Genomic DNA, 23,816 nt, shown 5'->3' with positions numbered 1-23,816 from the left:
CCCCGCCCTCCACTCCCTCGTCATCATCTGCCTCACCATTGTTATCTCTGTCTTCATGGAGATGACCACCTCCCTTCACTCCCTCGCATCGTGACTTATAACTTGTGTGCTTGGGTAGAAATCTCCTTAGGAGCCGTCTCTGTAAACACATAACGGCTATATCTCACTCCGCACAACCGTCTCTCCTCTTACCATCTTCCCCATCCTCCCTTACCCTCTCTCTCTCTCTCTCTCTCTCTCTCTTTCTCGCTCTCTCTGCCCTTCAGCTTTCAAAGCTCGCTCTTTAAAACTCGTCCTGTGAAACTCATCCAGCATCCCACAGCCACCCACCCGGATGCAGTCACCACAACCAAATCCACTTTAGCACAGGCACAAACAGATCCCAAAGCCTCAGAGCGGAGGGGTGAGCAAGGAGTGGCGGGTGACAGGAGGGGGGTGAGGGGCAATAAAATGTCAGGCTGGTGGGTAAAAGTGAGCTATCTTAACTGAGCCCTTCTAAATAAACCATCCAGTCTTTAGTGTCTTAAATCCCATCAGTTGAACCCAGGGGGGAGATGCATTAAAATGTAGGAGCAAAAAGAAAGACATGATTTGCTGTAATGGGATGAGAGCTCAAGCAAGAAAAGGAGGAGAACGAGAGGAATGTGAGATAAATACGATGAGGTAGAGGTGGAGGAACGGGGTTTGACAGGGGCGAAGACAGATTGGAGAGAAGAGATGCAGATAGAGGCAGAGAGACGAAGACACGGAGTGAGAGGGAGAACGATAGAGACATATATGGCTGAGCTGGCAGCCTCCTTCGCTGATTAACATGCTTCTCAGACACGGTGAGAGGGATCAAACTTGCACACAGCCAGGCCTGGGAGTTATGCCTGCAATGCAATGGCTGTGTGTGTGTGTGTACGTCTGTGTCTGTGTGTTTGTTTATTTCTGTTTGTTTGTTTTGAGTTTGGGGGTACTGCTAGGTACACACACAGGAAATGTGTCTTTGTTCACAGCTGCCTTGTGTGCACAGTTGTCAATTGGAGATGTCTGTTGATTGACGCCACTGTGTTTGTGTTTGTGTGTGTGTGTGTGTGTGTGTGTGTGTGTGTGTGTGTGTGTGTGTGTGTGTGTGTGTGTGTGTGTACCACATGAGATGTGACATTCAAAGCAACAGGGAGAGATAAAGCAGGAAAAGGAACCCAGAGTTACTGTAGCGCGTGAAGTTGTATTCAAAGTGATACAGGTGGAATGTGTCTGACTAAATTGGAAAAGCAGGTTTCTGATTTATGGTGAGAGAAGATAGACTGGGAAGGAAACCGGAGGCGAGAGGAGATGGTGAAAAGGGGAAAGAAGAGGTTAGGGAGGTGCATGTATGAGTCCGAGTAAGTGTGTGTGTCAGTGTGCAAGCCTGCATGCACAGCTACAGTTCGGGTGCATGTGTGCACGATTGTCAGTGTGAGATCGAAGGCTGGGGACATGCAGGTACGCCCTTCTATCTTAACCAGTGCCAGCCCTGCTCTGTCAGCCTTCCACTGGGAGAAGATACTATGCCTCCCTGTCTCTGTCGGGACAGAGAAAATTGCTTTTAGATACTGTTTATGATGGGGGTGTTCACAGTGGGGCGTTTGACAAGATGATATTTCAATGAAATTTGCCATTATAAATAAAACATCTGGACACAGCTATGGGATATATTATTCCTGAATGGTATATAGCCGCGGAGTGAATTATTTCACCATCAACTTTGTTTTGAATATGCCGATCTTGACAGAAGAAACCAAGCAGGGGCTTCATCTGGCAGAGAGATTCATGCACTGTGCAGGGAGGGTAGGTAGAGGAACAGAAGGTAAACACCATTAGCATACAGAGATGTCATTGTGAAGCCCAAAATGTATACAGAACTCCCTGTTCCTTCCCCCTCTCTTCCCTTCCTCTGCTGGCGGCTCTCTTCTTCTCTAGAACAGAATCGCTTAGACAGACAATTTCATGCTGCCCTTTCGCGTACAATTCATTATTCAAAAATAACTGTGTATTGTAGAATCTGACCTTGTAAATGCTTTGTTCAACCATTTTGTGTTATGTTTGAGAGACCAGGGCTTTTTTTTTTTTTTTTTTTTTTCAAGGCCACTTGTTATTCCTCATGGCAACCTTCCAATGCTGAAATTTAAAGGAATAGTTTGACATTTTGGAAAATACACTTATATGTTTTATTGTGAGTTAGATGAGAAGATCAATACCACTGTCAGCATAAAGCCTGCAAACAGGGAGAAACAGCATTAAGTCTGCCTTCCAGCACCTCTTAAGCTGACTAATTAACGTTTTTATATCTTGTTTGTTTTATGGAGGGGGTTGTGTGAAGGACTATTTCTTGGCTGGGCACAGTGGCTTCCTGCAGTCTCCACTGGTTTCCTGTCAACCTCACAGTGACAAGACGCCAGGAAGAAACTGCTTCAGGCCAAGAAATATCCAACACATAAAAGCACAACTTATCGTATTTACACATCGGTTTTTTGTACGGATTAAGATATAATGTGTTAATTAGTGAGTTTTTAGAAGTGTTGCTAATTGGCCTTTGTTACCACCCAGAGTTGGGCTTGCTGTTGCCCACTGTTTCCATTGTTTAGGCTAAGCTGCAATATCTGCAATAAGGGCCCATGACTGCAGACTTCAGGTAGTTGTTCATGTTTCACAGTTTTTTGTCCATTGGCAAACAGGAAGGCGTTATTACTTCACTGCACTATTGGTAATAATAGCAATCATGCACTCTGTGTGTTTCATAAAAAAGGAGGTTCATAAAAAAAATGTTGAACTGGATTAAAACTATCAAGGTGAAAAATGCTCTGCTGGAGAACCATTTATTGTTTTTATTTACACAGTAAGAAAGACTCATTTGCATCCTTCAACCATTTTTCCCAATACTTTCTATCACCAAAAGCAACATCAAACTCTAGATAGTAATGCTAATGTGCAGAAGTGAGCACTACTTTCCATTTCTCAATGCCCTCCACTTTCCCCTAAATATTCTATTTTTGCCCACCAACCCGGCCCCATGCCCAGCTGATAGTCACTTGTTGCCATTACAATAAATCCACCTCTCCTCTTGATTCACAGGCAAAAAGGGCAAATAGTCCCTGGATAGGAACATATTGCCTGATTGAGTTACTCCTGAGTATTTACGCAAGATAATACATGTCCTTGGGGGGAATTTTAGCCAAATAATCACATCACAAGGGGTTCTGTCATGCTGTGGAACCTCTTACTGCCATTAGCAAGGTTTCTGTATTATTTATAACCATGCTAGAGATTATCGCCTCGTGTTTTCCTGTGTTACTGGCTTTATGGAGCCTCTAGCTAGTGATGGATGGAGTTGCTTTTAGCCTCCCGTCAGTCTGAGAGTGTGTTTTCTTTTCATTTTTACTGCAGTGTATCTGGGTTCCTCCTACATGGATGGTTTGAGTGTGATTTATGGCCTTGGTCCCTGATCCCTGCCCCGCTAATGATGGTTGTAAACTGGTGGGAAGCCAAAGGTCAGGTCTATCTCTGCTGTTGTGATGTGACACGATGTTTCTCCTTGTCTCACAGATCACTTTTTGATGATCACAGTCAGAACTGTTCAGAAAGAGAGGTATGTTGAAGCTTAAAAGATTAAAGAAATGAGAAGAAGTAACATAGAGGGTAGAAAAATATAAGATATGTGCAGTACAGAGAATAAAAAGATTTATCTCAGCACTCTTTCTTGGAGAGTCTTCGTCCTGAAACACAGACCTATGATTAACCTGCAGACGTTGCCAGACAGTGCTGCAAAATCTTTGTTCTACTCTTTCTAGATTGCGACTCCATCTCCCGGTGTCTCCACAGCTGTAATTTTGAGAACTGTGAAGGTTAATGACACTGACACTGACACAATGCTGGGGAGAGCTCCAGTAATACTCAAAGATGTCCATTCATCAACAATAAGCTATTACAGGTATTACATTACTGCTCTGTCATACAGCGCTCTTTAGTTGGCTACCTCTCATCCGTTAATGGGAGCACATGTACTGCAATGAGAAATAGTCAGAGATTATCTTATTCCAGCACCAACCTTTAAATCCCCTGAAATTATATATCCATTAGACACTTGGTGCTGTGTAAAAAAAAAAGATAGTGTACTAACTGATATAACTGGCCCAACTATCAAGGAGAAGAGACAGTGGACATGTTCTCATGGGTTGATTCTGATAAAAGAGGAGTGTTATAGAAATGTTTTGTCCTACTGCACATGCTGCACGTATTTCCCTTTTACATAAATCCATGGCGCTTCTCAGTGCATGGGAAAATCAGTGTTCAGTGCAGAAAGGTCACTCTTCACTTTTCATTTACTCTGCACTCCCCCTCTTTTTCTCGCTCGACCTTTTCTCTTTCACTCCCTCTTTCTCTCTTTAAATATGTGCGATGTTGTTGAGGCTCCAGGATTTCATGGTGATGCAAATATCTAGTAAACAGAGCCTAGGTCACTCAAATCCCAGCCAAAGGGAAGAAATCCTGTGTGCATTTTGATCTAGCGGAGGGAATTCCTACATCGTTTTTACATTAGTCCTCAAAAAGAGCTAGAGGGGAAGACTGTGGCTTGGCTTAAGTGAAGGCACAATGCCCAGAGGAGATGTGTGTCTTGGTTGCTTTGTTCTGTGCATGTGTGTGTAGAGTGTATACTGTATGTGTTTATACAGATGTACATCAGTATCAACAGTCAGAGGGGAGGTTAACTGTCTGGGGTGAGCAGAGCCGATCTGAGGTGGTTTTCAAGAAAGAAAAGTTTTTCATATAGAATCAGCTTAGATAGAGTGAACAAGTATACAACAAGAGATCAGATACAGTTTAAAACATAAACACAACAAAACTAATTAAATGCTTGATGTGCTTAACAATGTGAAGCACATCTAAGCAATATGGCAAAGTATCACAGCAGCTAGGACCATCAGAAAAATCCCAACCTAGAGGTCTGAGAGGTGTGTGTATATGTATGTATGAATGTATGTATGTATGTGTGTGTGTGTGTGTGTGTGTGTGTGTGTGTGTGTGTCTATATATATATATATATATGGAATAAGCAGGTCAGAGAGGTACAGTGAAGAAATGCCATGTAGGGCCTTTAAGAGGAGAAGTAGGAAAGGGTTGAGTAGAAGGGCGTCTCAAAAGAATAATTAACCAGCCCCAGTATCCTTAAAAATGTTATTTATGTTGGACAGGTTCACACTTCAAGATTTACATCCAGTGCTAGCATTTATAGTATGCCCTTTACTAGCAAGGCAGTAGAAAGTAAGAATGTAGAGGTCAGGGTGGTTGATGGACATGTAGTGCGTTTGACTTTAATACAGAAGTATGAAGTTTGCATCCTGTCACGGACCTGCAAAATTTATTAACCATGGTATTTTCTTACCTTTCTTACCTTAACTATATTATTTGCGTAAACTTAACCATTCTATAGTTTATTTGCCAGAACCACAGGTATTATAGAAAATGTCAGAACAAAGTCATTTAGAAAGCCTCTATGAAGCCAATATTTTACATAAAAGGACAGTTTTTGTTTTATTGGTGATGTGGCTGTGGAACATAAGGTCATAATCAACAATAGCACCATCATTTATAACCTTTGTGGTAATGTACTTCCAGGGAGGAAAAGGCTAATGAGAACATGTTTCCTGCCACAGAGACTCAACACCAATAACAAGCATTTAGGCTTTGTCTTCACTGAGTTCCAGGAAGTTGTTGCAAAGCCAGTTAATTCCATCTTTAATTTACTCAACCAGTGACTTAAAAAAGTTAAGGTCTCTAGGGGACATGGATAGGTTGTGTATAACAGTGTCATCAGTGTAATTGTGGTAAATTACCCATGTCTGTGGATTATGTGGTTTAGAAGCAACATGTGCAAGCTAAATTGCAATGGTCCAACTATTGAGCCCTGAGGGATTCCACTTTCCCACACATAAAAAGACACAGAAAAATGTTACCCCTTTTGATAAGTTGCAAACCAGGCAAGTGCTGAGCCAGGAGGTCCTTCCCACTAGTCTGCTCTTGGCTCAGTGTGGAGATAAATCTGGCAATGCAAAAGTACCATCGGCTCTATGCTCTTGCTCTTCCTCTCTTCTGTGTCTTTGTCTTTCCTTCTCTCTCATTCCGGACATTCTTTGGCTTCGTTCTCTATATATCCAGTGTGACTCCCCCTCTCTGTTTGAATGCCTCACTTGTCTCTCTTTCACCTCTGTTTCTCTTCATCTCTCCCTGTAGTGCATTATTTTTGTCATTTTCTTTGTCTTGCCTTGTCCTCTCCACATTCTCTCACGTCAGTTTTTTATAGCTAGTTTTCTATATTTCCATCTTTGCTTTAAATCAACCCTCCCAGCTTTCTTTCTCATGTCTTATTCTTGAGTCCCTTTTTCCCTCACATCCCTGCCACATACAGCATCTTATGTTATTGCTGATTGAAGGAGATCCAAACAGCACCAGGCTATCACCTGTCATTGATTCTACACACTCCATAAAGCATCCTCTCCTTTCTCACTATTATGACAATTAGGCCAGTCTCTGAAAAATCTATGGGGTGTCTTTAAGTCCACATAAAGAAAATGGAACAATCATAAAATCCTCCATTGCTTACTCAATATCGTTTCCCATGTACTGGCACAGTCTCATGTACAGAATTCTGAAGGTCATCTCGTTGATGTGGAACAATAAAAGCAGAGAAAAGTGAAGCTCACCCTTGAGCCTGCAGCAAAGTCTTTGAACATTAACTCCTCTTCAAAAGTTATTTAGTGTTTTAAGGATCAAGCCCAAAGTCATTTTGTAGTTTGAGTGTGTCTCCCATACAATAACAAGAATTATTTGAGCTTGAAACCCATCAGGTTGTTGTTCTTCCCTCCAGTATTATCTCATTTTTGAGCATTATTGGAAACTATGGATTGAATTGAATCAAAACAAGGAGTTTGGTATGTCATCTTCTACTGCTAGTAGAGCTTGTTCTAGACATAACCGCACATCTTTTTCACTGAAAACAGCTGTCTCTTGTACATACAAGTATATCCATTGTTAATATAAAAACATTGATTGGGGCAGCTTTATATGCAATATCTGCAAGGGTTAGGAAAAACAGAAAAAAATGATAACCAGAACAACATAATTTGCCTTGTAAAAGGATGATAAACGGATTTGACTGGAAATAGACCATGTTTAAATTCATTCATTCTCTATGTAGGCTTTTTGAATCTGGGTGACCAGTGTGAAAAGGGATTATAGCCTATCAGACTATTGCTTGAGTACTGTATTCTACCAGAGCTGATACCTCTGCATAATACTTGATAACCACTGTGTTGAATATATTAATCATAAATACCCTAACCACCAACACCAACACCACTGTGTCCCTATTAATGCTGCTCTATTTCATTACCATTTTCCCTATATCTAGGACACGCATAATCTTGGTTTTCTTTCAACCGTTTCTCCAATTTTTAGTGCAAGTACCTCACAGCTGTGTAATGGAAACACAGTGAGAACGTACACATCAACAAGACTGGGGCTAAGGCAGAGCGAGAGAGAAACCAAGGCGTAACGAGATGGTGAAAGGGAAAAGGTAGAGAGAGAGGAGAGAGTGAGAGTCATGGCAACTGTAATAAGTGACAAAAGCAATGCAGAGCATATTAGCGCCTTCGTTTGATGATGAGGTGTTCTGTTTGCATGCAAAGGATCCAAACCCCTGTAGCAGAGGGTCACTATCTCTGAATAACCAGCATCCAATTCCACATTGCAGGCATTCCTCACATTTGCCATCAAACCATTTCCTCTTCTCTTTCTTCTCTTTTAAGCCTCTGCTCTTTAGTCTGACGTTAGTCTGACTCAGAACAGTATCAGTCCTCATTAGGGCTTCACTAAAGACACTAGGCATCATTGATTTGCTGGTGATTTGTTATCTTAAGTTGGCTACTGTTGTTATCATTCTGATGTGGCATTGATGGGTCCAGGGACCCTCCACGCCCAACTCCCTCCACCTTTTCGGCAGCTAAATCATCTCTTAATGACTTTGTTTAGGAAATTACCTGCCTAGACACCCATCATCAAATTGATCTGGGCTGTGTTAAAGGACAAACTAACAAGTCAGTGTAAATCCTGTTGAGGCGAGTGGAGCATGATGGTGATTTCAGGAATCCTGTTTCATTAATAGTAATCACAAGATAGTTGCAGCGGATTGGGGATTACAGCTCAGACTGAAGTTTCACTCGACTAGCTATCGTTTGCATTTTCTCTCTACTTCCTTCACTTACCATCTGTATTAACTTGGCACCCAAATAAGAATGTTGGGATAGTGCCCAAAATCACGCTCAATTCCTTTTGTCACAACACTGGAAACAATAGTCCCCACTGTGAAAGAACTGACACAATAATTTGCTACTGACAGTATAGTTTTTAAAGTTTTTTTAAATCCATGGAGCCCACACTGTGTGCCAACTTCAATACGACTTCGGTGCCATCAACTGTCATTTCAGTTTTGTACATGGAGTGCTACAGCACCCAGGGGTTGAATATTTTGAATTAGTGTCTCCTCCAAATGGCAAAATGTATATGTGACTTGCAGTACGCCTCGCTCAATGATAATGGCATACTACCGTGCAGCTTGTGCCATGCAGCAAGGCTTCTGAATGGACTCGGCTGTAGCCATTTGTCATAATTACTGCAATGCTTTGGCTTGGAACTATTTGCGTGCCCACACACACACACATGCACACAGAGAACACACACACACTCACTTTAATACTTGTGTATCTACTTATTCTGCTGTCCCATGAAATTGTATAGCCCAGGGTGTCTAATTATACTAATCGAATGCGTACCGCCTGACATTTATTCATACATTATTAATAGCAGAAACAATAGAATCTGTGATTGGATATACTGACTTCCTGACTTCTCATCTTCTCCCTCTCTCTATTATGTTTTTCACTTATCTCTCATTCCATCTCTTTTTCTTGCTACCCCATGACCTCCTTTCTTCTCTCTCTGACTCTTTCCCCTTCACCTCCTGTAATTTTGCTTGTGGGTGTTGGGTAATTAGCATGCCTCCCACTTTTATTCTGATGTCAGAACAAGGAATTTGAGAAATGTCCCATAAAGATAATGTGTCCTGATAAGGTTATGTCTGGGACTCCATTAAAGAGATGGGCTGCACAATGGCTGTTTGTGTCCTTTGGGGGAGTGAGAGTGTGTGAGAGAAAAAGAATGACTGAAGAAGCTGGTTCCATATGTGTGCTATACCACAGTGTGTCAGCTTTCTCCATTGCTGCAGTTTATTCTATTTGTTTACTCTCTTTTTTTTTTTTTTTTTTACTTTTTTCTGCACCTAACTTCATTTAATTTTAATGTAACATTGATATAAACCCATTGTTTATTGTTAACAAGTTTACTTAATTAACCACATTACAAACTTTAGATATTTAGATTGTGGTTTGTCATCAACATTACAGCGCCAGTGCACTGTTAATGACTCTTATTTACTTATTTATTTAATTAATTTTCCTGAATGTAGCTGCAGTGTTGCCACAGCAACATTTAACAGAGGGCTTCATCTTCAATTTTGGCAAATTTTGGAGATGGAGATTTTCCATTTCAACATCACAATGCCTCAGTGCACAAAGTGATGCCAATAAATGATTCCTCCACAGAGCCCTGACGTTAAACACATTCATCACCTTGGGTATGAACTGGAGAACCATTTGGGCAACATTAGTGCCCAAACTCAGTTTTGCTTTTGTGCACAATTGTGTAATGCAATTTAGCCGACTGAACTGAAGGTGACATGAGGAGTCAAAGAGAGATAAAGACGGACACAGAAAAGACATGAATAGTGGATACCGTACACTCAGCAAGGTGTTTGTTTTTGCATTGTTATATGCTTCGTGCATCTATGACCACAGTAAAATGCTAAAACGTTTTGCATAAAGAAATCCAACCTTGAGTATTCAAATTAGAGATGTTGCAATTGTGTATGCCTGAATTAAATGTTTTGTGTTTGCAGTGGTGGAGATGTAAGATCTCTCTACTTGAGTTTCAATGCAAATTATTCAATGTTGCATTCAGCATTAAGATAGCAACATGATTCAAGAGGGTATGATTTGAGGGGAGAGGGTAAAATTAATAGGTAATTACAGAGGAATCAGACCTCAAGATAATAACAACTTGAAACTTGCCCGCTGGATTGCACATTGAATATGAACACACGCATACTACAGCAACATAATCGCGGTAATGGCCTGCCCATCGTGCTTTCTGAGGTTTGTGGCTGAAGTCAACAGCAATTCTGAGAGCTTTTCTCCTATGAGGCAAAGCGCCGGAGTCATTTTCCAGATGGATCGTGTAGGGTAACTTAATTTGGGTATCATTTGTATTTCCACATGAATCACGTCCGAGACCTGCATGTGCCCGATGAAAAATACTAACAGTGTTTGCGTCACTGGCCATCATTTAATTTACATAGACCACCACTTCACTCCCTCTCTCAGTCTCTCTCTCTCTCTTAGATAATGCTTAATATCTATACCATTACTGAGCCTTTCCCTCACTCTCTGCCTGTGCAGATTTTCTGTTGTCGGCCTTTGACTTGTCCAAGATGTCACCCCCTCTGCTTCTTCTCCTGCTTCTCTTTCTCCTAGTCTTCAGATTTGTCATAGGTGGTGTGATGCTTGATGTGGTGATGTTGTGCCACAGTGATCAGGCTGCACTCAGAGCTGACTGGACACTTCTTCCTCAGTGGATGACTTAACCCCTCGCTCTGAGCAGCTATTTGTCTCCCCTGGCATCAGGGTGAAGAGATGGAGATGCAGTGGGAATACAAAGATAGAGCTTCACTTGAGAAAACCAGCCATTCGGCCATTAAGCTAGTTAGTTTGTCAGTCGGTGATCGAGTGAGTGAATGTTTCTCTGTCCGTGTATGTTTATGTATGTCTCATTCTTCTGCCTCATTTAGCAACCACTCACTGAATTTTCTCCTTTTTCTTCTTTTTTTTTATTTCCACAGAGTACAGTTCTGTTGCTATGGCGACCGTGGCCCCTCCCTCCTTCTTCCTGCTGTGTTGGCTCCTCCGAATGGGCAGCTCGGCATTCCCTGAGGAACCGGGGCCCCTCAACTTCATCCCCACTGAAGGTACTGACCCCACTGATTTTCTCGCCCTCTAGCCGTCAACTCTCCTGCGTGGCTCTCACGCGGGTCGTGATGTGTGAGGTGACCTAGTGCGTAGGGTGTTGAATTGGGGGGGAGGCCATGGAGGTGGCTTAAGGTCACGGTGTGGGCTGTTGAGGGCAGACAGGCTCTCACACGACGGGTGTTGACTGGTTTGCAGGTCAAGGGGTGTGGGGTCACACTCTGGAATGAGAACAGAGTGTAGGAAGGGGCTCTCGCTTTCATGACTTTCCCACACACACACACAGACCCTCAAGAGACAGAGCTCCTTACACACTCAGACTTTGAGTCTCCATATCAGTTTGGCAGTCTCCAGCTCAGGCCAGACCTTGATTGATTGCAGTTCAATAGTATTGATTGATGGGTTCCCAGCTAAGTCCAGACCCTTCTTCACGTATCAATACCACACAGTAGAGTGAAGAGGCTGTCAGGCTACAGAGAGCTACACAGGAGCGACTGCATTGGACTCATCAGTTGTGGTTTACAGTGGGTATACGTTATAGTATGAAATGCAAGCTCATCTGGATGGATGGACAAGAAAAATAAACGAAAGTATGAAGATGGACAGAAAAGTAAAGGTAGGAGAAAACGGAGAGAAAAGAATGAATAGTAGTGGATCCCAGGACAGAGTGATGTAGGTAAGGAATTACAGGATCGACATAAAGCCGAAGCAGACAAAACACAGAGGTGGGTAAGTAGAGGAAACTGATAAATGAACTATAGGGTTGGATATAGAAAAATAATAATGGTAGGACAGAGAGAAGATACAAGGAAATCTGTCCCATTCACCTCAGTCAAGGTCAAAGACAGATAGCCATGCTGGTTTTCCACCAGTAATCCATCTGATTCATAGGTCACTGTTATTTCTGCTTCTCTCTTCACTTTTATATTTACACTGTGTCACATCTGTGGGACAATGTAATAAAAAAGTAGATGAACAATTTCCGCCACTTTTATCTTTGATTTCTCTCCCTTAAGTTTTCCCTTCCCCCAAGTACAGAAACCGTTGTCCTCTGAAACACTTTGAAGATTTTATTGTATGTGTTTGATGTTTTTAAAATGTCACCTATCTCTGTGTCTCTCATTTTTTTGAATTATCTGAATCAGTCGGCGTAACATGTATTGCCAAACTTGTCAACAAAAAACAGCATGTAAATGAACACTTCATCAAAAGTGAGTCTCAGTCAGTCAGCAAAACAACAGTGACATAATGCAGTATAGTTCAGACAGCTTTCATTCTCAGAAGATTATTTGTTTGTGCTCTGCTCTGTGTCTCTGTCTGCTTAATGTATCAGATATGCTGCTGTTTCAATTGCAGGTCTCAAACTTTGTCTCCACATCGCCCTGTCACTGCTGCCGAACTGTCAAAACAAACTAACACAAAACCCCTTTTATTTTGACTGCTTTTGTCAAAAAGGAATGCCAGTTTGTGATCAGTCATTGTTTCTGTCTCTCAGTGGTGAGACGATATCCAGTGTTTCTGGGCCGACCCCACCGAACATGGCTGAGACAAGAGCCTCTACACATCCAGAGGATCCTGCAAGTCAATCGAACACTGTACATTGGAGCCAGGTACGACACACGCCAGCACACACAGCCATACAAACAGACATATTTGCTATTCATTTATGGCCATATGTTAGCATGAGCATTGACAAATCTGGGTAATATGCATGATATGATAATTGCTTGCATACAAATACAAATATAGCTCTGTCAGAGCGATTTTCAGCTTTAAAATCTGCTGGATTGTCTTTGCCATGCAACATTAGCCATATACATTGGACATTATTTTAGGACTTAGTTACAGCTGTCTGAGCCTTTGACCTAATTTGTTCTTATTGAAGAATACCATCAGCATTGCTGTAGAGAGCCAAGTGTTACCTCTTAAATGTATTAATTGTAGCAGGATAGAGTACAGTTGTCAGATAGTTGGTCCAACACTTTGGCCAGAATTTCAACATTTAGCTCAAAGTAAAGCTGTACCCAAGTAAAACTGATGCAAAAGTACACCCACATGTGGCAGCCTGATTATAACACAATAACAAAAACATGGTCAATAGATTTTCCCCATGAAAGACTGAGCTCTGACCATTAGGCTTTCCTTAATATTCTGTCTCCTTCATATAGTCTCTCAGATTTTAGCACCTCCATTTGCCTTAGTCTTCTACTCTACACAAAAGACCTGAATCATCAAATGCTTTAAATGAGTAACAAATAAACCCTGCAGACTGACAGAGATGTTACAGAGATTACTCTGGTTGAATGGACCTCTTCTCAGTGTGAATTTGCATGAGGCCAACTAACAAAGGTTTGAGTTGTCTTTCCAGGGACATCAAAACTAAGCAGAAAGTCACAGAACCAATCAATATCTATCTTTTCCATCACAATATGTACATCTCCACATGGTCAAGTGGACAAAGTAACTGAAAAGACCTGTGAGTGGAAACTATGGGTTTGTAGCACCTTTAAATGTCAAAACTTAAAGGTCAGTTAATGCTATAGTGCTATAAATGTATTGGTGGTATTAGATGCTTCTTAAGCTGACTGAGATTTATGGACTAAATTGCTAACATCAATAACTGTAGTGAGATCACTACAGAACTCAGACAGATTTTTTTTTAACCAATCTGGTACAGTAGCTGCATCTGAATTATGTTATTTGGCCTGACAGAAATGTGTTCTAGTTTGGTGCCCATATGTCTGTCAGTCTGTTGAATGTGCTGATCCTGGACAGGCAGTTGCCCTGGTGTCAGGAGGGCCAGATGAGGACGACCTGCTCAGCTGCACCGGGTTTACACTGTAAAGCTACATCTGCTGCGCCCTGGAGTCATTCAGGAGCCGACCTGAGACAGACTGAGTTAACAAATAACACGCACCTCAAGATTTACTGCCTGTCTTGTCCAAAAATTAATTTAGCTTGAAACATGATGAAAAAAATGAGACACAGTCGGTTTCCACATATGGCACTGGTTATTTGCTGTAGTGGCAGCCTGAAAGAAGATTGAAGTGGTTTCCAATAAGAGACGCCACTGTGGTACAGGAAATGACCCAGTCCCTGGCTTCCAGCTGGTCTAACCTCACCAGTGAGGGTTGGTAATAAATATATCAAACCATGTAACATGGTTCCAGCCATTCTGTCTGTGCTGAAAGGGTCTGTAAGCACAGACATGCACACAGCCTGATAGTAAAACTACCCACAGACAGCTACTGTTGGTTTGTTTTAAAATATAAGCAGAGCCATGAAGCATTTTTTTTTTTAAACGTTAATTTCAATTTACAGCTGCAGAAATTGTTACTGAATAGCAGAGGTAAACTGATATGAATGTCTCAGGCAGCCGGATGAAAATAAAATGCAAGACTGACACACAGAAAGGCGAGGGCTGTTGGTGGCAGCAAGAGAGATACAGAGAAAGAGTTTTAAGAGCATATTTATATATTTCTTGTAAGTGCGGCTAATAGTGTTTGCGGCTTCCTGACAGAAAATCAGTTGAGAAAGAAAGAGATCCATCTGCAAATGCATGTGTGAGCCAGAGACAGCCCAGCAGGAAGGCAGATTTAAAATGTGTAATGTATAAATAAGTACCTGTGGTGGCAGGTATGACTGCCAAAAGCTCCTGCAGAGTGCATGGCCTGATAAGACGCCTCACTCATCCCCAAATCCTGTCACCATTAGCATAGCTGCTCCTCAGACTGCAAGCACTGCTAAATCCCTGCCCCAAGCACCTGCTGAGAGCAGCTACCTCTCGCTGTCCTCCTACCATCCTTGCTAAATGAAAGTAAACTATGTATTTGGCTGGTGGCAGGCAGCGCTCGGTCAGATCCAAAGGGCTAATCCACACAAATATAAACCAATTGGAGAGTGTTTACCTATTGACAAGATGACTAAAGAAACGCAGCCAAATCTTGATTAACTGTTTGATTTTGATAAAGCATAAGAGGTTTTTGCAGTGTGTGTGTGTGTGTGTGTGTGTGTGTGTGTGTGTGTGTGTGTGTGTGTGTATGTGTGTGTGTGTGCGTGTGTTCGTTTTGCATTAGCTGGAAAGGGAAAGTGTGCTGACTGCCAGGTGCTCAGTTTATTAGCCTGCAGCCACAGACCACAGAGGTCACTAGAGGTTACGCAGAGGTCACAGACAGGTCAAATGACTCATGGCAGACGGACAGGGAGACGGTCAACTGTGGCAAAGACTGGGAAGCTTTGGGGGGTAGAGTTGCCAGGCTGCTCAGCTGTAGTGAGGCCGGGAGAGAAAGTTTGCATGCAGGCGAGGAGTATGTGGGGAGACACACAGGTGAACACATCCACATGAACACATACCACAAACACTGATTCCATACTATGTATTGGTGCAATAGACTGTGCACTGTGGACTAATCCTGACAGATAGCATTTTGGCAGCTAATATACAACAAATTAACGTGCTTAACCAATGAAATGACACATGATGTGCAGAGACTGATGACTGCAAAAACAGCTGCTGCTTTAAATTTTGACCATTTTACTAGAGCTGTAAAAAATGACTGTTTTCTGACAGTAGTTTAAAACCTATAGACATTCAGTTCACTGTCATAGAAGAAGAAAAGAAACCTGTAATTTTTGACATTTTTTCTTCAAAAATAACCTTAAATCATTACTATGTAATTTGAGTAACATTTCTTGTCAAATTTTCTCTATGTATTTTTCAATTATGTAACATGTCTGTGGTGTTTGTGACTTGACTCCTCAAGGCTCAAGTATACAGATGTTGTTTTCTAAGCACTGTGAGTTTCATGCCTGAAGGTCTTAAACCAAAACATCTTTCTTGATAAACTTAATGCAGGCAGTGTGCAGGGGTTTACTACCCACTACTCTCTTTTAAAATCCCTGCATACTCAGTGGTCCGAGGGAAAACGTTGTCAAGAAGTGGGGCACATGTACTTAGCCGGGCACATATTTACCGGCACACAGGTACACGGTCACACACACAGAGACATGCCACAGGGCACTCTCCCTCAGTCAGCGTTCGTCTCAAGGTAACCAGGTGGTCAGCTCAAACCTTTCTATTTCAGTTTCATCCAGTGGAGTGGCTTCTCCTGCTCAATCTATTTGCAGGCTCAGAAAAGGCTTAGCACTGCTCACAGGAAACCACAAAACTGCAGCTAGCAACAAAAAGGGTAGGGAAACCAAAAAGAAATATGGGGAAATTTGGCAGTTTAAGAGTTCTTGACCTGACCTGAGTCTGCTTTTGTTTGGCTAGCCATAACGAGAAAGTTCATGAGCTGGTCAAGAAAGAAATTTAGGAAATGTTGACAGTTTCTCTAGAGTCTGTGTTGACTTTGAATTAGCCAGGTCAAAAAGGTCTGAGGCATATATGAAATAACAGCTCAGGCACGTGCACATTATACACACATACACACAAGGCCAGACAAGGGCAGAGAAATAGGAGAGTTTTGGACAGGGATCTGTAAACTGAGGTGCCTTTTTGACGAGTTGAGGTATTTCAAGGCTGTACGCCCATAAAGAACATATAGAATACACATAGAGAACTATGAAATCTTTGCACAGTTCATGTGTTTGTCCTCACCCTGAATCCTAACCTTCTATTACATGCAGCACACATTAAATCCACTAACACACATCTAAACAAACATGAGCATACAGGCCACAGGCTTTGTATCATTCAAACAACCTGGAGCAGGCAAGAGAAGAGATGGAGAGAGAGAGAAAGAGAAGCAGCAGCAGCGTAAATAATTCCCCCTCCTCTGCTCTATCAGAGGCAACAGTGCTGGCTGTCAGCCACTCTGACTAGGAGGCCTGTTGCTATATTCATTATGTTAATGCTGAGACAACGCTGAAGCAGCCTGGATGAGATTACGCCTCACACTCTGGCCCACTCCACTGTTTGGAGAACGCTTAAACTCTGACCTGTTAAGCAGGAACGCACCAAGCAAGTGTTTGGTGATTTTGCACTTCTTCGCCACTCAGCCGTTGTCCTGGTCTGCGAGGTTGAATAAAAGCAGGAATCTTCTAACACAGCAACAGGAAGCCAGGATGAATTATTCAGGAGATGAGTAACCTGATGGCACTTGGCCTACCTGTGCTCTCATCAAGCGCACAGTCTCACAGCTCACTGTCAAATACAAAGAGAAAAATAAATGCAAAAACGCATTGATACACACACTCAGGTGGTCTGAATACTCATATGCACAAGCACTTGCACGTGGACGCCCACACGTAATAACCAGCCCCTCTGTTAAAGAAAAAGGAGGAACCAAGAGAGAACACGAAGCACAGATGGGAGGCAGAGCTGGATCAGAGATGGGATCAATACTGCTGCAATAACACGGCTATGGCAGATTTACAGATTAGCCCATTCGGAGCCTGGTCCTTCGCTTAGATGAAGCCCAAACTTCAGATCCATCCCATCAGATAGCGAGACCTTGATCAGTATGCATACGTCAGCTGTTAGCTGCCTAGCGCAGCTCTCATTTAGTGGGCATTTTAACAGGTTCGTCCAAGGTTGCTGCAGAATTATCAGTGGAGTAGCAGTGAGAAAAAGCAGAGTTTGGAAAAATCATGAATACATGCATGGTGTTTCGGACCACGTGTAGGCAGCATGTGTGGGTGTGCAAACATCAGTATAACAACTTGATTAAATCATCCATTAATTCAATTTCAGGCCTTTTGAATAAGACTGATAAGCCGAATTTGGGGGCCTGGCAGAAAATTCAATGCAGCAAGTCAAGTTTAATGAGCAGAGGCAAAAGGCGAAGGGGAAATATGAGACATCATTATGCAGTCGGGTTCCATTTCTCATATATATTGGGAGAAATGGAAGATGTTGTAAAGTTCTTCCCTAATCTCTGTGGGTCTGATCAACTTTAAAGGAATTAATGTCTCTAATATGTTTGCATTACATAGCTACATGCACTGGAGCAAGATTATACACATTGTAGAGAATGATTTAAACCACACAGATTCAATGTACCTTGGAAATAATGAGAGTTTCTATTGAGTGTGTGGACTGGATTTCACTCAAAAGAGAATCTGCATTGAGCTGGCAATAACATCCAAGTTGTACTCTTGCACAGGAGCTGACACTCATGGTTTGCTTGGCGCAGTGTCTTGCTTTGGGTAGTGCGGTGTTGCCTGACTGTCACTCTCTATCTCTCTCTCTTTCCAGGGATGACCTTTTCCGTGTGGAGTTGGACATCGTTGCAGGAGACGAGATGTTCTACAGTAAGGTGAGCACCTTCCAGAAAAGACATGCACGACATGTACATCTTTCATAAGGCTGTATCACTTATCATTATGCTGGAAGATGTAATTTTCTACTGCAGAGAAGTGCAAATGTAGCTAACCAGCAGTGTGTATATGTGTGCTATTCAAATGTACAGAAAAGAACATGGGAGTCGAACAAGAATGACATAAGGATCTGCAGGATGAAGGGCAAACATGAGGTGAGACTGTGGTTACCATCTGTTCCTCCATCTTTTCTTTTCAAACAGATCATTATTCTCGAACCATCTCTATGTCTTTGTCTACTAAATCTAGTTCACAACAATTATGCGGTACAATACCAGCATGAAAACAGCACATCGCACCTGCATTAACTTTCACATACAAGCAGTCATTTGATCCCTTGTTAAAATAATTATAGCAGCCTTAAAGAGCCTCATCATAAACAATGGCAAAACCTCCGTGCTCTCTCACTAAAGTGACATAACAGTGGTTTGTACTTAGCACTACACTGATTTATTGATTTTGAACAAACTTGTTTGAGTTGTTTCTCATCTAATTACAGCATTTGTTGTAAACTACAATGAAGAGTGCCTTTTTTAGCAGCCTGAAATGCAACAAATTTTCACTGCACACTGGGCATAAAATCTGAGTGAGAATCATTTTAAACCAATATGCTTTCTTTCAGCTTTCATATTTCTCAGTGAAAGCTGATAAAGACCCAAAACACACTGAGAAATTACAGTACATGCAGACATCATGTACTGTAGAATGATAATGAACCGTGATATGTTGAAAAATATGTTGAAATAATGTCTAGTCACTCACAGCTTTCTTCCCACACTAGCTCTCTTAGACACACACACACACACACACACACACACACATGCACACACGCACACACATTGATCATCATAAATTATGGCACATGTTCTATCTTTCTGACTGGAGCTTTGGTTTCATTGTGCCAGTTATCTGACTGACATGCTTGCTGGCACAGCCCCAAGAAGAAGGGGGCATTGACCGTGTATTATCTCATTGTCCCTGCTCATCTAACCATCTAACACACAGACACACAGACACACACACAGACACACACACACACACACACACACACACACACACTCACAAACAAAACGATCAAAAGCACAGAACCACTCCTACCTATACAACAGTAGTTCCACCATCATGAGTTAGGAATTCAGTTTGTGCCCTCAGAAAATGTAGGTGGGCGTCAGGAAACTAAGGCAGCGAGGAAGAGATGGGGTGAAACGTCCCAGCAGCCACCAGCAGCCCACGCCTGAATACCTCCTATATCTCCAGCACACACAGGCACACATCCCTAGATGCTGTCTGCCAAACATAAACAGCCCGTATTCAGTCTCTGTGTGTGTGTGTGTGTGTGTGCGCGCGCGCACAGTGGTGATGGTTGTGGTTGACGGGGGAAACATGGGCTCTGTCCCCCGAAGGCAGAGAAAAAAAAAAAGACTTATTTAACACAGTGAGAGAACACCTGACATTAAATCTGTGTGAGACAGTGCCAGACAGAAACACAATGGAGAATAGAGGGACAGAGACAAAAAGCTAGGCTGAGAGGAGAGGAGAAGAGAGAGGGGAAGGGAGGAGAGGAGAGGGAGGAGAGGAAAGGAGAAGAGAGAGGGGAAAGGAGGGGAGGAGATGGCAGGGGAGGGGAGGAGAGGAGAGGGGAGAAGAGGCGAGTAGAGGAGAGGGGAGGGGAGGAGAGGGGAGAAGAGGAGAGGAGATGGGAGGGGAGGAGAGGAGAGGGGAGGAGAGGGGAGAAGAGGAGAAGGTCCCTGTTGGCCAGCCCTGAGGACAGCTGTGGGGCTGACTGAGATATGAAAGGTCTTCTTGCCCCTAATGACTGTGCTGCCTGGTAATGCTGAGAGTCACACGGCAATGTGAGGAAGATAAGAACACTGCCAGGTCGTCAACTCTCTGTGCTCAGACGCATATGAATGGATGTGCTTGTGTGTGCATTATGCAAGTACACACAAGCACATCCAGTGACACACAAACACACACACACACACACACACATTCTAGAGTGTGACTGACACTGGTTTCTGAAAGCCAATATTTTTAAATCACTATGGTCAATGCTTTTTAGTTGTTTTGCTGATATTCACTATTAGAATGCAACAAAAATTTTGTTGATTTAAATTCCAATTGCTTAAAATAATGAAAAAGTTGGACCGAAACACATCAAACTATATAATGCCAAAAAACAACAGCACAAGTTACAGCCTCTGAGAAGACTGGAGTTCAGTCAGCACCTCTCTAACACAGTGTCAACAGAAACATTTTAAAAGCATTGTGTTTAATGAATTTCCTCTATTATAAAACATTTATCTTTATACATTCCTACTTTTAACGTTCATTGTTTACATCTATGTCTGCTGGCTTGCAGGCCATTTGTTCCCTGCCAGTGTCATCATAGCCACTTGTCGATCAGTGGAATAGTGTGAAACCACTGACATAAATCAGCCGGTTGCTGACGCCATGCACATTTATGCCATCGCAATACAGTACACATGTGCATCCTTGTGTGCATGCAGGAGATACAAACAAAATGGAGGCCCACATCACCAAAACATTAATCCATAGTGCACACAGGGTACCTTTAATCTTCATACAGATAATGTCACAATAGCAATACTATGGTATAGTACATTCTATAGAAATTCAATTGAGTGATCTCTCATAGATCAAACAAGCACGCTGGAATTGGCACCAGGTGATAATGTGAAACTCACATGTTGTGATATATTAAAACAAAAACCCTCGATATCAATAGAAAAAAATGAGGGGATCTATATTGGTGCTTTAGTATAGCTATTTAAATTAGTTTGCGATCAAACAAGTAAAATGATTCACTGTTCATTTTATTAACCAAAAGCACTTGGGAACTGTAATTAATAACTTGCATGTCAAAACATAGGTGTGGTCTGTTTGATGGTATGAAAGATGCGGGACTGACTTTTGTCAAACATTTATCTTGATAAAGTTTTGCTTTATCATTAAATAAATGAATCGGACCAAAGTGTGCAGTCTTCTTTTCTTCATATCTGATTATTTGGTCTTCTTACAAGTGCGTTAAAAGTTCACAACATTGTATCATTTTGCTTTAAGATCTAGAAAAGACATCATTTAAGATGTATTTTGATATCAAAGTATCAAGATTACCTTGATGTATTGCCCTGCTCCAGTGTTTACTCAAGGGCCTTTGTACTGGTTCGCATCAGATTGCTACAGGTGTTGCTTTTGTTGCCCCCTGTTGCTGTTTTGATTAAGATGTTGGAGATCAACTGTGTGCTGACTGAATATTTATATTTTTCTGACTCTAATGCATGCAGACACACAACATGCAGGTTCTTACATACATGTAGGTGGGATCACCAACCCTCATCTACATTATACGTACTGTATTCATACATATTCATGATTTTCAAGTGTATTTATTTTTAGCCACTCTCTCTCCTACATATACGTGAACACAATTAAAAAGAAAATCTCTACAAACACATCCGTCAGTAGCCATTTTCTGTGTGCCTCCCTCACCCTCTCCTCCCCTCTTTCTCTCCTCCGCTTCACCTCCTGAAAATGTCCTGTTCTGCTTGGGGGATGGTTGTGTCAGATGTGATACATTCGCCACCTCGTAATTGGTTTTGTAATTAAATATTTCTGCTTGGTTGATCACAAAGGACATACTATTCCCCCTAATTAGGCTGAAAATTCAATATCCTAATTCTTTAGCTTTTTTTTTTTTTCTTCTCCTGTGTTGACCAAGTGATTGTTGATGAACGTAACAGTCGCCCTCGCTGTCACTCACCCTGCAAATTCCCATCATATCTTCTTTTGTCCTTTGCGTTCCGCTGTGTCTTTTTATCTCTCCTGTATTTTCCATTTTCATTGTCTCCTCCTGTCACCCCTTCCCTTTCTCTTCCAGGGAAAGCAAAAGACAGTAAGATGTAGAGGGTGAGACGTTCCCCAGAGGTGGCTCTGTGCCAACACATCGGGCCATGGCAGCGCGGCATGTACATGCAAACGAAGGCAATCCCACATAGAACGCTTTTAAAGAGCAGTTGGTCGTCGTTATAAGCAGCACTTAGCGAAATTGTTGGATCAATACAGCGTTGATCTTGCTCTCGGAGGAGCTCTGGGTTTTCAGTCGTGCAGACCAAATGCCTTCTCTGGGTTGGACTGTCAGAAGATTTGGTTTCATAGCCTTTTTTTTTGCCCCTAAATTAATCAATTTGAAATACCACACATGAGGTCACTTTCATTCCTTGTAGTTGTGGTCTTCATTTTAAATCTCACTGACGCTTCATGTATTTAAAGTATCTAGTTTCTCTGCCTTTTGTATTAAGTCTCTGAGCTGATTTTACATTTTACTGTACATGGTAGGTTTTGCTAGCTGTTTTTTTTCTCTCTGTAGGTTGTCCTACACTTGTGATCAGTTCAACATTCATTGTATCGCCGCAGCCTTTTGTTTGAAAGGTGTCATTTTGAGAAGATTACCACACTCAAAACTCAAATCTAAAGTGCAAGGTGGCCAAAAACATCAAATACAAGCCAATAAAGGCTCTGCACACTTCCAATATAATGATGTAATGACGACGCAGAGTTCTTGGTTAGCACGGCAAATGATGCAAAACACAAATAAATTTCATGTAAGCTTTCCAGATGTTTGTGCAGCATTTTCTTCGCTTTAATTACTTTTGATTCTTTTTTCCATTATTCTGGTTTTCCGACCGGCTGTCTGTATTGATTCATCCTCAGTTTTTGTGATATGTTGTAATTGCAGGGTGTGCTATGTATTAGGACCAGGGAATCTACAGCTCTGAACTGCATTTCCCATGTGTGCTTGTGTGACAAAGCATATTCAATGCCATTATAAGGTTTTCCAAAAAATTTGGCCTAATGAAGGTTCAGTGACTAAAATATAGCTTCATTGTGAAATACTGGCATTGGACCTCTGTGTGCTTACTGAGTCTTTTTCTTTTCCTTATAATCCCAAAAAGCCAGTTTTCTTACAGTATCACACACATTAATCATAGTTTGGTTAATGTGACTATTTGCCACAGTGTTCTCAGCGGCTTGTCAGACAGAGAGCCACCCAGGGGTGACTCAAGTTAAGTGTTGCGGTCAAGGATGTAACGGCAGTGCGTGCGGGTGTGTTTGTAAATGCCTGTTGTGTGTATGTGTCCACCAGGGAGTGGAGGTCAGCTGACATGTCGATCTGTAGGTCCTGCTGCAGGTCAGCTTCACCGCTGAGGCTGCCACATGGCTGACTGGACTGGAGTTTTCTATGTTTCTGTGTTTCTCCACGTCGCTTTCTCTCTTCGTTTTTTTTTCTCCTATCTCTATTATCTCACTGCCCACCCCCCC

General features: G+C 42.0%; 1 protein-coding gene across 1 annotated transcript in view; it reads left to right on the top strand.

Annotated features, from left to right (window-relative positions):
• Positions 1–23,816, top strand: part of sema6bb (sema domain, transmembrane domain (TM), and cytoplasmic domain, (semaphorin) 6Bb) — a 120,715-nt gene that overhangs the window by 44,989 nt on the left and 51,910 nt on the right. Inside the window, exons 2-5 of the mRNA XM_023408039.2 lie at positions 11,030–11,155; positions 12,649–12,763; positions 18,352–18,412; positions 18,566–18,628. Of these exons, the coding sequence (XP_023263807.1) occupies positions 11,047–11,155; positions 12,649–12,763; positions 18,352–18,412; positions 18,566–18,628 (348 nt within the window). The 5' untranslated portion in view covers positions 11,030–11,046. The remainder of the gene's footprint in view (positions 1–11,029; positions 11,156–12,648; positions 12,764–18,351; positions 18,413–18,565; positions 18,629–23,816) is intronic.

This window comes from Seriola lalandi, unplaced genomic scaffold (genome assembly GCF_002814215.2).
Source record: "Seriola lalandi dorsalis isolate HSWRI2012SDOR001 ecotype SW California unplaced genomic scaffold, Sedor1 jcf7180002054353, whole genome shotgun sequence".
In the NCBI taxonomy this organism is placed as follows: domain Eukaryota; kingdom Metazoa; phylum Chordata; class Actinopteri; order Carangiformes; family Carangidae; genus Seriola; species Seriola lalandi.
Note: the sequence above shows the minus strand (reverse complement) of the source record. Positions and strands in the feature narration are given on the sequence as shown.